The 15,280-nt window shown below is 42.7% G+C and overlaps 2 protein-coding genes across 5 annotated transcripts in view; both read left to right on the top strand.

Annotated features, from left to right (window-relative positions):
- capn15 (calpain 15) overlaps positions 1-4,046 on the top strand; it is a 47,918-nt gene extending 43,872 nt beyond the window's left edge. For all 3 annotated transcript variants that reach the window (XM_069155753.1, XM_069155754.1, XM_069155752.1), the window contains exon 12: positions 696-4,046. In XM_069155753.1, the coding sequence (XP_069011854.1) occupies positions 696-873 (178 nt within the window). In that variant the 3' untranslated portion in view covers positions 874-4,046. The remainder of the gene's footprint in view (positions 1-695) is intronic.
- Positions 4,047-4,565: 519 nt separating this feature from the next.
- LOC138202055 (putative protein MSS51 homolog, mitochondrial) lies at positions 4,566-15,267 on the top strand. Of its 2 annotated transcripts, none has more exons than XM_069155747.1 (7): positions 4,566-4,742; positions 5,984-6,158; positions 6,407-6,556; positions 8,665-8,789; positions 9,054-9,617; positions 12,627-12,720; positions 13,756-15,267. In XM_069155747.1, the coding sequence occupies exons 2-7, from the start codon at positions 6,001-6,003 to the stop codon at positions 13,961-13,963; spliced, it is 1,299 nt and encodes a 432-aa protein (XP_069011848.1). In that variant the 5' UTR covers positions 4,566-4,742; positions 5,984-6,000; the 3' UTR covers positions 13,964-15,267. The 2 variants fall into 2 exon arrangements, with proteins under 2 accessions (XP_069011848.1, XP_069011847.1); XM_069155746.1 differs by having other exon boundaries at positions 5,981-6,158.
- The last annotated feature ends 13 nt before the right edge of the window (positions 15,268-15,280 follow it).

Here is a 15,280-nt window from a genome sequence, read left to right as displayed (position 1 = left end):
CCTTTGCTTGATAAAAACTTTCAGCACAGCAATATCACACTCTTATTTTCTAAAACGTTGCTCACTTGCTATTATACAGTCAGTTCATAGGTGAAAGCATAAAGCACGGATGTCATCATTTTCAGGAGAACATTACATCTTAACCGTATTCATAGAGTATTCACAGTCGAAGGCGGGAAGCCTTTATTTTTCACCAGGTATCGCCGTATTTCATTTTGTCTTCAAACTATAATGCTGATATATCAGCTTTCACTTCTCTGGGTGGTTCCCAGAGGGGAAAAAAAAAAAAAAAAATAGTTACATTTATTAAAAACTAATTCATATTCTTTTTAATGATTTGGCATCTGGAGGGAAAGACTGAGGTGCTCTCGCCCATCAGCAGCCATGGACCTTTCAGCCATAGACCACTTATTAGATAATTGTTGTTGCCATTTATTTCTATCTGAAATTAGAATATATGAATTAATATTAATAATGCTTAAGCGAGTTTAGTTTGTTACAAAATAAGATATCGAATTCAGCCCTATACTCACTCAGGTCATTTCCATACAGTCTATTATTTCACTGCTCCATACACAATACACAAGTGAAGCATTCCTTATTTGTATTCAGAGCGCAACATGTGCCTGATCCATCTTGACAGACGCTGGAAAGCTGCTCCATGTTTTCTTAATGCTCTGTGCCTCCCCCTGCAGGCAGGTGCTGGTGGTGCTTTCTCAGCTGGAGGGAAATGCCGGCTTCTCCATCACCCACCGCCTGGCTCACCGCAAGGCGGCCCAGGCCTCCCTGGGAGACTGGACCCCCACTAAGGCCACCCACAGCCCCCAGCTCACCCCGGACATCGACGGCCTGCACCGGCCCAGGCCGCTATGACCACCGCCCACTTTATCTCACACACACACAGACTGGAATCCAATGAACTGTCAGACCACTGGAAAATCAGGCGAGGGTAGGCAAGTGGTGTGTGGAGCCCTTAGGCATAGAGAAAGATGCTTTGTGTGTCTCTTTGGAATCTACACTTGAATGTAAAGCATGAACGGAGCAGCATTTATTTGCTCCCCTCGTAATGCTTTTTCATCCAGCCCGCACACACACTCTTGAACCTCGCCAAGTGGATGTGCCATGTCAGGATGAAATGAGGGAAGTGGGCCACGTGAAGGGACCAGGACAAACTCACAAAACAATACATCGCCCCGGCACCTACGATGATCCAGTTGAAACCACTTTGTATTCTGGATGTTTACGGTAGCTGGTAGTGAGCTGTATGCGAAACAGATGTCAGCCCTCAGTTTCTTATGCTTACAGACAACCCTGCTTTCATGAGCTTCAAAAAGAGCCAGGGTGGAGTGCTGAAACTACTGAGCCATCTGCCGGCACGCATCCCTATGAGCCAGTCACACCTCCCTGCCCTCCGTGTCGCCCACAAAGACAGCTAACAAAGCGGGACACTCGTGGGGGTGTTTACCGCCCCCATCCTTAGTACGGTACTTTATGAGCCAAACCCAACTAATTATACTCATAGTGATACATGTTTGTTTTTTTAATTGAGGAAATACACTCGTCAGTATGAGTCTTACTCGTTTTATACATAACACTTGTTGCCGGCTTGTCCATATTTGTGTGTTTGAGGTTGTAGAAAAAAAAGCCATCTTTCATACAGTCCTGTCCGTCTCCGCTGTCCGTCATCACCGCAGTGCTGTCGAGCACGCTCTCTAGCTCAGGACCAAACCCATAGTTTGTACAGTAAGTTAGTTAAACCTCAAGCTGATGTTGTGGCAGGTGTTATGGAGCCCAGGTAGCTGGAATAGCATCTTTCTGTGTTGTCTTTGTTCCGAGGTGCAAGAGGTGCCACGTCTGCCGGCCCTGTAGAGAGTAGCTTTGTGAAATACTGAGACATAATGGAATTCCCACTTTAGTGCTGCTTTCATAGACTAACATACAATTTTGGCTTTTTCCCTCCAGAGAAACAACCAAATACCTCCTTCCTCAATACTTGCTTTGATTCATTGTCACTCAGCCTCTGTTTGGGGTCTCAGCGCTGGAGGCGAGTCATTACACGACCAGCTTTATAGTTGACCCCTCAGGCACAGTTGTGTTTTCATCCACTTCAGAAATCAGTTTACGTATGAATTAACCCTCGGGGAGCAACTCCTCCTCTCGAGATGTTACATCTTACTGCATCTTGCACTCTAGGTTTGTAACAACCAGCAATTTGTGTTGGATCTTTTTGTGGTACTGAAGGTCGGTTAATATCCATTTATCACGCTCACACAGTTTACCAGTGTGTGTCGATTTACACTTTGGTGTACTTGGGGAGTATTCGAGGAACCAGTGGCTGTTTGAACAATCAGTTTGCCATAGGGGAGCTCTTAAGAAGAGCTGCCCGAGTTTACTTGGGGAGGTCAGGGACCACTTCTGTTTGCTTGGGTGCAGCACGAGCGTCTGGGCCGTCCTCCCATGAGAATACACTGACAGCACGTCAGCAACAACGCGGAGCCTTTGTGAAATAACAAATTAGCGTTTTGTCAGACTCGGTGCACGCACAACAAGAGAGGGAAGCGATGCTCCCCCCTCCCCCCGAGACCTGTCGTGACACAGAAAATAGTTTAGTTCTCCCAGTCTCATCTGGGTTGTTTCAAAGGATGGGTTGCTTCCAGCTGTTTTTTTTTTTTTTTTAATGTAGGTCCCTGTTTAGGGCCCCGCCCACTTGTTCTTTCCAGTTTCTCTAGTGTCAAAGCCATCGGTCCTGATTCACTACAGAGCTTTCAGTCCTCACCATGGTAACGTAGATGTTTCATCAGAGAGAGGGGGAAGCTTAATGGGGTGCTATAGTAACAATATGGAGTGGGAGACTTTTTCAAGTAAAAGTTAATGTCTTACTAATGAAATGAGGAAAAAACTTGAAAGCTGACAAGGAAAAACATTTATTTCATACAATTAATAATTGTTTAGGAGGGGGGAAAAACAAAATCATGTTTTTTTTGTCTCTAAACAATACAGTTTCCTCCATTGGAAGATTCCCTTCAGATGACCTTGAGTCAAACATTTGAGTCCCCTTTGATGGTGTTGTCAGCATTAATGGTAAAATGGCAGCACTGTGTCACCATGTCGCCCAGCGACGGTAGGCTGTACTTCATGACATCTTCAGGACAATTCAGCAGTGTAATGTTTCTGTAATGAAACCTTGACACTGACGTAACTGTAAATATGCTTTCCAAAGAAACATCCTGTCTAATGACCACTTTCAGATGTGTGTGTGAGAGAGTGTGTGAGTGCATGCTCACAGCCGAGTAGCTGTGAATGTCCGTGTCTAATTTATTTGTACAAGTGATTTGCAGGCCTGTTTTGTAATGGATCCTGTCTGAATACTGAGCTGATGAATGACAGATAAAGGAATGTGATAATTTGTGGCTTTAGTTTGAGCCCGGAGGGATTAGCTTGACAAGAACTGAACCTGCACTGAAACACCTGCAAAGACGAGGCACCTCGAAGCTGAGTGTCACTGCTGCATCACTTTACATTTACATGAGATTCATTTTTTGATTTATCGTATGGTTTTTTTTTTGGTCATATTTCTGGCTCTTGCTGGTGTCCTATGAACCCGCTCCTCTTCTGCTAAGTTGTGTTGGTGGCTCTTCTGTGCTTTAGGGGCGCCCCCTGCTGCTGAACAGCCAGAGAAGAGCTGGTCACTGACAGACTGGCCGACGCGACGCCTTTACTCTCTTCTCCTTTGTCCAGTTCCATCCTTGTAAATTGTACAGACCGCAAACTTAAGTCACACAAAAGTTGAAAAAACAAAAAAACAACAAAAATCAGCTGACCCTTTTAAACTTGTAAAAAAAAAAAAAAATTAAAAAAATTAAAGTATGATAATAGGAACAAAAAAGTAACCTAATGCTGAAAAAAAATTCAAACTCTCAAGAATGTGAGATATATTTTATTGATCTTTTTTGGGGGGTGGGGGGTATGAGTATATGTGTACAAAATATGTATGTTTAATTTTCAATCTCAGGTTCCATTGGACCAAATAAATTTTTTTAATTAAAGTTTGGTTTTGGAGTATTATTTCCATGTTCAGTAACAAAGAGGCTTTTTTTTTTTACTCCTAGAATGATAATAATAAACCAACAGAGAAGAAATTGTTTTCTGTTCAGGGTGTTGCAGTTTAAATCTCTTGACTTCCTCTTATTTTTCCAGCTGCAGATATATGGTAAAAACTTGGTACAAACAGATGCAAATTATGTGTATTTACATATCTAACATGTTTTTCACTCATACTTACACGAGTTTACTGCACTTTTAGATGTACTTTCTGATGTGTTTGTCATCACTGATTCCTCTTTGCTCTTCATTTCCTGGTCTGTGCTTCTTCTCATCTCAGGACTTCTTCCTCCCAGCTGAATTCACCATATTTTCCAGAACATGGTGTTTACAATTCTCTGTTATAGAAGACTCCCACCCTCGAGATCCTGATTTGAGCAAACCTCTCGCCACTTCTCCCTTAACCCCACCCCTCTCTGTACTTGTGCGTGCCCCCCGCCCCTAAACCTCATATGACAAGAGCACTCAATAGTCACCCCACCCCTCTCCATCTTTAGGGCTAAGTTTCACAGACCACAGCAGACGCACCAGGAAGGCACTGTGGGGTGGTGACATCCAGCCTAAGCAGCTGTCACTCACTTCCTTTTATCCTGAACCAACAAGAAAGACCTAGAAGTCACTCTACTCATCTGGAACCAAAGGTACGACCACTAAAATACCTCTCTCTCTCTGTTTTGGTGTTGGGACACATCCCGAGGCATCTTCCTCTTAGTCACTTGTGCATGTGTGCGTCGGGGTGAAAATGTGATAATGCTGCGACTAACTAGTCAGTGGAAGCACTCGGCATCCTGAAACGCCAACAGTGGTCGCGGTCGCGGTCAGATATGTGAGGAGAGAAAAGTGAAAACCTCTCCTGGGAAATCTGTTCATTTCCAACCCTGTGCTTCCCTGCTGCTCTGTAGATATGAAAGAACTAATTAGATATAAGCCTTTCAATTTTTGTCTGCAGACATGATAAGACTAGATCACTCCCCAGAAACACTTGGTATGAAATTGAAAAGATACAGAGTTCCTCAAAGTAAAGGAAAACTTTTTTTTTAAATTTTTTTTATGTAAAACTGGAACGAGGAGCGTTGTGAGTACAGAGTGCCTCAGTGTGATAAAGTGAAGCATTTTGCCTGCACTTTGCCGTTCTTAAGAGGAGAGTCTTAAAGAATAAAATTTGTAATGTTTTCAAGGCCAAGTTAAGTACTGCTCCACTTTAGAAACAGCTAGATGTTGAAAAATATACCAATAAATAAGAATTTAAAGGCACATACATGATTTTTAGCAACTTAGTCTTTATGGTTTGCTTCCAATAAAATAAAGAAGGAGATGTGTGTGTGTGTGTGTGTGTGTGTGTGTGTGTGTGTGTATGTGTGTGCGTGTGTGTGTGTGTGTGTGCGTGTGCTTGCGCGCGCCACCATCACATGATCACATTTCTCTCCCCTCTTATTTACCCTCATGTCAGGCCAAGGAAATAAATCTTGTGACATGCGAGTAAGAAGGGTGGCATTAGGTTTTGGCGACGGAGGATTTCTGTCAAGGGCAGAAAAACAATGACTCACCTCGAAGGACACATCAGAGCCTTTGCGTGTCTGAGATTTGCGTGATCCCTCGGCCATCCGGGCGAGAGAGTGTGTATTTTAAAACATGGTCTTGAGGCTACGTGTCTACTTCACACCATTATAGATATGTTGAGAAAAGGTGTTTGCCTTTAGATTAACACAGTGTATAATGGAAATGAATCCGGACAGTTAATGTGTAGCGGGTTTCACTGTTGCTTGGTGAAACTCTCACATCCTCAAGTGTGATCATCTGTTCTGCAATGACCTGGGAGTCAAGAGTAGAATTTCAGAAGTAAGGTTACCAAATATTGAATGCTTTATTTCTCTCCCAGTAGAAAGCTAAGGACACAGCATGGCATCCCAGATCCCAGCGCTCCCACAGTCCTTCTCTCCGGGGACAGACAGCGTATTTTCTGACCAATCTGGCTTTTATTCTCTGGACTCCCATGTTCCTGGAATCTCTAAGATGATTCTCAACAAGCTCAACATGAAGGACTACGGAGAATACAGGTACAAAAAAAACCTGTTGATGTTTTACCTGTTTCCTGTTACTTTCATTTTTCTAACTCCCACACTTCAATTAATTGATATGGCATATATATTTTGTTTGGCTAGAGTCTCACAGAGTTGCACTTTATAAATTCGTATGTCCTCTGCTTATAAAAAAAAAAATCCTCTTAATTTTACTTTAATGTCTCTAACCTACCAAGAACATGTGTCTTGCTCGGTCAGTGATTATCCTCATTTCTGTTAATAAGGGCTGCTATTGAGGGAAAGTCTACAGGAATCTCATTCAGAAACTACAAGGAGATGTTCCAAAAGATGGAGGAAACCTTCAAGTTCTGCACCGGCTGCAACAAACTCCCTGAACACCTCACCGAGGGACAGACCCTGAAACGCTGTGTGAAGTGAGTGCAAAGCCACGAGTGAAGAGCGATGCTTGAGGAGGACTGCAGAGATCACCCGTGTGTTCACTTGAGGAGGCGGTCCGTTGTGCTTGATGTACAGTACTCTAGCATTAACGCTGATTAACATTAATCATTGCAGACAATCTGAGTATTTTAGGGAACTGAAACAAACACCGTGCGGCGGTCAGCTCTGTCATCACGCCGGCAGGATATTGTTTTGTTGTTGTTGTTGTCCGATAGCGTTCACGTGTTAAGTGTTACCAGTTGCTGCTCTATAACACTGGAATGATAAGCCATCAAAGTCTGCACAGTGGACATGGACAATGACCAATTACAAATATAGCTAAGTCCCCTGACTGGGATTTATCACTCTGTAGTTTATTAGTAGCGGCTTAATGCAGTTCATAATATTGATTCAGTTCAATTCTGATTTATTTATAGTGTAAAATCACTATGGAACATGCAAACAAACACAAAGAACAGAGAAAAGTGACCAGCAAAGGGACTTCGTTAAAAATGTACATAATAATAAAATGCCGGTATTAGACAAAAATTTTAAACAACATGTGACCAATGTCTGGAGGGCAGGAGAGTACTAGGCATATCAAGGAGGTGGTTCTGGTCAATTTAGCTTCCCATAATTGTAAGCTTTGCTAAAACAGGAAAGTTTTTAAGTAGAGAGTCATCACAGGCTGCATTTCAAGGAGTGAGAACAAGGAGTGGAATACAGTGGGCCTCGGCTGCATTGTCATGATTGCCTCATTGTTTTTGTGCCTCATTTTTCTTCTGGCTCTCTGCTTCTCTTTCAGTCTCTTTCTGTTTTGTATTCACTCCTTTTCGTACACACTGTCTCTCGCTTGTGCATTCCCCTGAAATTGTCAGCTGCCACCACCTCTCTCAGTAAACTTACCAGGAGCAGCAGGCATTTAGGAAGACAAAAAGTAGAAATGCTGACAAATAAAAACCCCCAGACCTTTGACATCAGGTGTACCACCAACACTTCAACAGTGCCAGCGCTGCTGCTTTTCCAACACTTTCCTAATTCTCATTCTGTTTCACATTGCTCTATTTATTAAAGTGGACAACAGTGTTTAACTTTCAAGGGCACCCCTCTTTTCTCACCTTGTTTTGGCTCACTTTGTCCACTAAGCCTCTTTTGGAGGATTAGTACGCACAAAGTGTGCCATGACGGAACATGCATGGCTGACAAATGATTTTATGTAAATCTGAGTGCCTCCACGGCCGCAAATCATTGCAAGGTAAAATAACATAGTTTCCCAATGCACCAACTGCTGCTGGCTGACGGACCTCTAATCCAACACATTACCTCACCACCACATCCATTCACAGAGGTCATATAATCTGTACAAATTCCAGACTCTACCTACTGTGGTTATTTTTGCTGTTTGCGATCGTCTGAAACAGGACAATTTATCTTCGGTGTCTCGGGTTGGTCCCTGAATGAGAAGGTCATAAGACTGTTTTGATGAATGATGAAACTATTTACAATATGTCCTGGCACAAACAGGTGGGCTAATAATACAGATCTACATGCACCCCTAAAATATTTACTTTAGGCCACTGGCCTGAGCTCTTGAGGTAATTTAATAGCAGTGCTTTATTTAGCATCAAATACCTGAAGAAAGAAGTATTTAAATACACTACAATACTGCATACTTCCCCAATAATCTCAGCAGACATTTTGTCACTCCATTAGCGTAAAACAATATTCGGAGTCTACAGTAGTGCAAGCAGCTCTGTGAGGTTTTGCTTGGCTTAGCTCAATGCTCAAGATAGCGTTCTCACTGAAGTAATTTAGCCTATTGGGACCTTGACAAATTTCATTAATGGCTTTTAACAAAATTTCAGTCTTGAACAAAGTGGTTGACCCAACAGACAAGCCATCAGAGGGAAATTGCAACTTCAAAACTACAAAGCCATGCTGAGCATATGGTTATAAATTCAAATGTAAATCAGTGGTAGCTTGGGGGGTGTAAAGTGGAGAATAAAGAGCTTTAACAAATCATTGTTTTCATTTACATGCCTTCATACAAACGTTGTCCCATTTTTTTTTCATCGTTACTTTTCCCCCTGTTGTTTTCCGACAGGTGCTTGAATGTGTACTACTGCACGAAGGACTGTCAGAAAAAGGACTGGCCTCAGCATAAAAAGGTCTGCAAGACGTTGCGAATGGTGGCCATTGACAGACTGGTGGAGTGGCTGATGTTCACTGGTGAGAGCCGAATTTTAAATCTGCCTAAAGGCTTTTTTAGTTAAAAAAAAAAAAAAAAAAAAAAAAAAGAGAGAGAAATCACAGTAATAAAGTGGCATATTTTAAAGCTTTGCTGCAGAAATGAATTGCCCGAGACATATACGCTCAAGCTTTAATTAAATCTTCAGTCTAAAAACACTGTATACTTGGCAGGTAGAACCAAAACTACTCTGTTTCTTAGCTTTTGGTCACAAATCCATCATAAATGCTCTATTACACATACAGGAGATCTCCCATTCCCCACTGAGAAGTGGTCCAAGTCAGCTGCTGAGGTTAAGAACTGGGACGACTGGCTTCCCATGCAGGGGGACCTCACGTCACGTCTGGACACCATCTTGTCTGGTGCCAACATGACGACCCTTTGGAAAAACGCCAGCAGGCCACGCCCAGAAGACGATGATCTGCGACAGTCCTTGTGGCGAATTCAGAGCGAGTTCCTCTCTCGGGTTCTCACAGTTGGGATGGCCGTGCATCACTTTGGTCTGGACCCATACGCAAAACCGCTCACCATTCACCTAGTGGGGGCATCCCACAGTGAGACCATGGGAGCCAGACTGACTGACTATGATGAGCTGAACCGCATGTTCCCCGGACACCAGGGCATAGAGCTAGTGATGGTGGGACCAGAGTTGGTGGAAGGCCCCATCATGAGACCCCCTCTCACGGCGTTTGGCCCCAAGCAGAAGGTCTACATCAGTGCCTACAAGGCCCTTTACCACCAGTTCTGGGAGGATGTGGTGGAGAAAGAGGAAGCAGCCAAGCCAGACCTGGTGATTGGATTTCATCCTGGTATGTACTCAAAACTACCTGCCAAACATGAACACGCAAAAAGTGAGGGTGATCGTAACAGCACAAAAATCTTACAAGAGGCTTAAAATGCTTCAAAATCAAGCAGCAAAGACCGTAATGATGATCACTGCAGCTATGAATAGAAACAGCTTAAGTGGTCAGCTGTCTCTGACAGTCACCAGTGGCTTGTATTCCTTTACGTTCGTCTGACAATTACCTCCTTCAGAGGACAGAGAGAGTAGGAGACGTGTAGCTCACTAGAGCTGGCATATTCATTAGCGCCAGGACTTTATTGGGGATTTGGGTGATTAATGGGAGCAGCTTGGAAGAAGCTTGGCTCACGATTGCTGGACTCAGCATAATGTCAGTAAGCTGCCCTTTTAACGGGGTAGCCTGTGCCCAACACCATCCACCCCCAGTCGTGTGCAAAATCACTGATTTGAAGCAGTCTGAGGACGAACAATGTTCTGATCTGGTCAAATATTTTGTCTCTGAATATGAATTTAGTTAATACAAACACAGAGGGCAACTGCAGATAGCGTGTTAGCCTAGAGGTCCTGACACCGACCTGGCACATTATCCACTTTCACGGACAGCCACCTCATTAAAGTGGCACTGTAACCACACGTCTCCCTAAGCTCTTGCACCGAATCTCTTATTTGACCCTTTAACCTGCAAATCAGCAGTAAAGCCCCGACCCAAATGTACCCGTAACCCCTGACTCAGTTATCACCGCAGGCTCCACTGGAGCTAAATATACAGGGATCAGTCATCCTGCAAGTAAACTGCCTGAAAGCCTGGCTGCATTTCTTGCAGCAAAGCTGGCAGACCACTGCATTATGACACTGTTTAGGTGATAGGGAACCAGGCAGCATGACGGAGGGAATAAAGAAGAAGGTGTCTGCGTGTGAGAGTCAGAGAAGGGAAAGCTACTAGACAAAAAAAATATAGAAGGGAAACAGAAGCATTGACCTCTGAGAGTAAGAGTGATGTCAGCTGTCAGCTTTCACAAAGGAGATTGATGTGGGCTACGTAATGTCATCCTACAGAGATAAAACAGGTGCCTTATAAACATAAACACAACATCCAGATTGCTTTTTGTGCACCATGAAGTCAGCTGGATTTTCAGAGCTCTGAAGCATCATTTTTTTTTTTTTTTTTTTTACAAACCAAGAAACATTAACAGCACCTTCATCCACCATATGGCCCAAATTCACACTGGTGCTAGGCAATTATTACAGCATTACCAGTCAGACTATAGCCTCTCTTTGTCACCTTATCTCCTGAAGGTCTACAACTCTAAACACTTACTCCCTGTTAAATGTTTTATCATGATGAGAAGTGTAACCTCTGGGATGTTCGTATCGTGGCATACATTATTCAAATGAAAATCCCCTCTCTCTGCAGTTTGAGTTCCCTGGAAAGATGTGGCAGGCGCTGGATAACATGATACCATCTGTGTCCCACTATCACAGGCCGTACAATTCTCTGCCTCTGTAGCAGGCTGTGACCCCCCCCCCCCCCCCCCCCGATGCACACGTAACTTGCACGTACACCACAAAGTGCAGTAGTACAGTTCAGCTGAAGGTTTAATACACATATATTGTGCATTCACATGCACATTTTTTTTTTACTAATTATCGAGTACAATGTAATATTTTATGACATCCCTCTCTTGGATGAAATATATTTATCATCATAGGGAAATTCTGGTTTGTTTCCTGCCTGGTTTTTGTCTCACTCAAGGACACTTCAGCTGGATGGATTTGCGGTATTTGCTGCCATGGTGGATTGAACCTCGGTAATCTGGTTGAAGGGCAAACTTTTCACCACACTACGCCCTGCTGCTCAAAACCCCTACTACTGATATAAAACCGGAGTCAGGGGAAAGTGACATCTGTCAGTTAATATGCTGCAGGATTATGTATACACCTAAACCATCTTAAATATAGCCGGACTGCTGCAGTTTATCATCTGTGTGACTGAGCGACGGTGTCATGAATTTTCAGCTGGCCTGGTGCGAGTTTGGAGTCGGAACAAGCTTCGCCAAGACCAGCTGAAAATCTTAAATGTGGTCTGCTCATCTGGAGCAAGACTACCTTCGTCATATTGACTGATAATTGGGTAAGGGCCGAAGGAATTATATTCTAGATAACAAGAGAACCACCCGGCCAGCTGAAGACTAATCTGTTTGATCTTCACCTCATTGGAGAAAAAAAACTCCTGAGTTTTTCCCTGTCAGTCTGTAGAGACTGGGATGGTGAGAAACAGGCAGCTGAAAAGCTTTTCGGTGTCAGTGTCATTCAGCTGTCTCATTTTCAGGGTGGAGCGTTCAGCAGTTAAAGATCCATATATTTACCCCGGGGAAGGAGGGTGAATATCGGCCTCATCAGCTGTCCAGAAACACGACTCAAATTACTCCACATGCTGCTCGTATCTGCTGGATGTGTAAATGAACAAGTGTTTGCTAACAAGTGGCAACGTAAAAAGGTGATGACATGACAGTGTTTGTGCTTTCACTGCTACAAGAAGCCAAACAACAATTCAGACCCTGAATAGTGCAAACACACCGTAAGCAAATCTGACACCGGTTATTTTGTAATTCAAATTTTAGCTGCAGATGTTCCTGAATTGAAAATGAATGGCCTGGTTGGTGTTTTCTTACCAGAAACAGGTTGACAGCCATTTTTAATTTTCACAGAAAAGGAATACTTTCTCAGCTCATGCCTATTTGCTAACAAGTAAGTTAGTGCCACCAACATGCAATTCGGTGTCAAGAGGTCGTAGTCATTTTATGTCAGGTCAAAGGTCATATGATGAAGAGACCCTAGATGGTCATTATTTATACAAATGGATCGCTTAACTTTAAAACGTAACTGTGGTCTTATAAGCTGCTTGCAAAAAAAAAAAAAAAATCATTGGCTTGTTTTTTTGGATGCCAAGCCTTTGATTGAGAGTTGATGTGTATTTTACTGGCATGAAACATGTTTTTTATTGATTTTATTCCAGGGTTTCACGCTAACAAGGGTCTGCTAGAAGGTTGGCTGCCCACCCTTCTGCTTCTTAGAGACTACAACATCCCTTCCTTCTTTAGCGTGTACAGGTAAAGCGTATTATCAAACACTTGTTTCACAGTTTGTACAGATGATAACTCTTGCTCTCTGAGCAATAGTGAACATTGGAAATTCCCATTAACTGATTTTGTATAACTCTTCCACAAAGTAATATCAGAAATGATTAACATAGAGCAAATGGCAAATGGTCTGCACTAATATAACGCTTTATTACCTTAGCAAAGGTGAGTCACCCACTCAAACACATTCACGCACCAGTGGTGACAGAGCTGCCATTCAAGGTGCTCGCCTGCCGTCAGGAGCAACTGGAGGTTCATTGTCTTAACCCTCCTGTTGTCCTCGGGTCAAAATGACCCGCAGCTGTGTTCAACCAAGTTCTATTTTATTTCTATATTTTTATATTTTTTGGGATCATTGGTCATCATTCTTTAAAGAAACCCTCACAGCCTCCTTGTCACCAATGATCCCAAAAAATATGAAAATAAAATAGAACTTTGTTGAACACAGCTGCGGGTCATTTTGACCCAAGGACAACAGGAGGGTTAAGGACACTTTGGCATGTGGACAGCAGTTTCTAACCGTCAACCTTATGATTATTGGCCAACCCACTCTACCATCTGAGGCCCCAACAACCTCCTGCACCTCCTTTATGGCAGCGTCTTGTTCACCCACATGCTTTATAGAATTTGGTCTCTCCACTCCTTACCTAGCTGACCTCTTCACTTCAGTCCTTTGTCTCAGCATTGTTATTTGTTGCCCAACACCCAGATCACACCCAGAGCTTCTTTCTTCCCTCTTCACTCTGGTGACAAACACCAGTTTCCCGTTTGTATGAAAGCCGAGCTGAATAAAGGGTTTGTTTCTTCTGCTGCCCCCTGCAGAGTGTAACTCACAGCAAAGTTACAAATGTTGTTGTTGTTCTCTTCCGTTGATGCTGTTCCTCTAGAAAAAAAAAAAAATTATTCTAGGTGTCTGTGAAGAGGTGTTAAGCCTCTCATGAGTGTCACAAGAGGATAAAACTTACTTAATTGATTGATTTCTTCACCCTCTCCTTGTCCCTGCAGCGAGATGGAGCTCAAATCCTCACTGTCGATCTTGCTGCAGCTGGAGATGCACATCAGATATAATGGACTCAATCCGTTCACTTCACAGAAGCCAGAGTACAGCCAGGCCTGTCCGAACAAACCCCCAGTCTACTGCAACTCTCATTACGTCTGTTTCCAGGGACTGCAGCTTCAAGAAGACTTTGAAGGGCCTGGTGCAGAAAGTTAAGAGCCCCTAGAGGAAAATCAGAGCTTGCTTGGACTTTAAAGGTGTGGTTTTGGACTTCCCAAGGTCTTTGGGGTCACTTCCTGTGACCTTTGAGAGATGAACAATACTCTGCTGTGCTGCCACCCAAATATGAAAACTGAAGCTTACTTCTGTCATTTGAAGCAAAGATTGTTTTTTCATCATGAAAAATGCAACTTCACTGCTTCAAAAGTGTACTAAGCACCATCCTTCTACTTCTGTTATTGTTAATTAATCAGGCAGATTACAGAAATCCCTCAAAGCGTATTTTGTAGGATGACAGCACCAGGGGGGCCCAAAGATTTGTTCTCTGTCGGTGCCCCGAGGTGACATGGTTGTTTCATATGAGGGGTCATTGTTCTACATATATAATGAGTCCTAAATTGGTTCAGTCATCATTTGATGGCTTCCTGTGATTTGTTCTGGGGTGGGAGTAATTCCATATTTCTTACAATAGCTGCATAAAACCAGATGGATTAAGCAACAGTAACACTTTACCATACAATGTTCTTATTACATTTCATTTAGCTGATGCTTTTATCCAAAGTGAGTTACAACACACTGATGGTACACCATCAGGAGCAATTTTAGGGTTCGGTGTCTTGCTTAAATGCACTTGGGCATGTGGACAGGAGGAGCTGGGATTGAGCCACCAACCTTCTGATTAGTGTGCAACCCACTCTACCGACTGAGCTACAGCCTCCCTTAAGAAAGGCCATGAATAAGCCCACATATTGAAAATTACATCGAGATAAGTCACTGCTTGTCTGACACAATCTGCACAAAACTGAATCGTGTTTCACTTATTACTGAAGGCCTATTATATTGGACAGTATTATATTTCAAGGCATGGACAAATTGCATAATTTTTCTCTGCAACAGCTTTAAAAATTCACTGTAATGTTGACAAGACGACTCATAGACTTTCTGCAAATGATTCAAGTAATTGTTCATGTGCTGTCTTTCTTTGTTGTTGCATCAATCAAAAGTAAATATTGCCTAATCTTTCTATAATTTACCAGTATCCGATTGAAAAAGCTTAATGATAAATAACCATTAATAAACATGTAAAATGACTTAATCAAGGATCCAGTCTTATCTAAATGATCTCCACATATATGTACATTAAAGATGCTTATAGGGGCCTGTATTGGAGAATCTGTCTTTAAAAACTGTGAAAAAAAAAAACAAGGATTAACTGTGATACTGATAACACTGTGTTAGATGTACTACTGTGTCTGTTAACAGTACGACACTCACCTCTTGTGGATTAAAGTGGTAAAATCACACAGAAAGTTC

This window comes from Embiotoca jacksoni, unplaced genomic scaffold (genome assembly GCF_022577435.1).
Source record: "Embiotoca jacksoni isolate LCO1_2020_lvr unplaced genomic scaffold, fEmbJac1.0.p SCAF_20, whole genome shotgun sequence".
Taxonomy (NCBI): Eukaryota; Metazoa; Chordata; class Actinopteri; family Embiotocidae; genus Embiotoca; species Embiotoca jacksoni.
The sequence above is the reverse complement of the archived record's forward strand: the minus strand, read 5'-3'. Positions and strand labels throughout refer to the sequence as shown.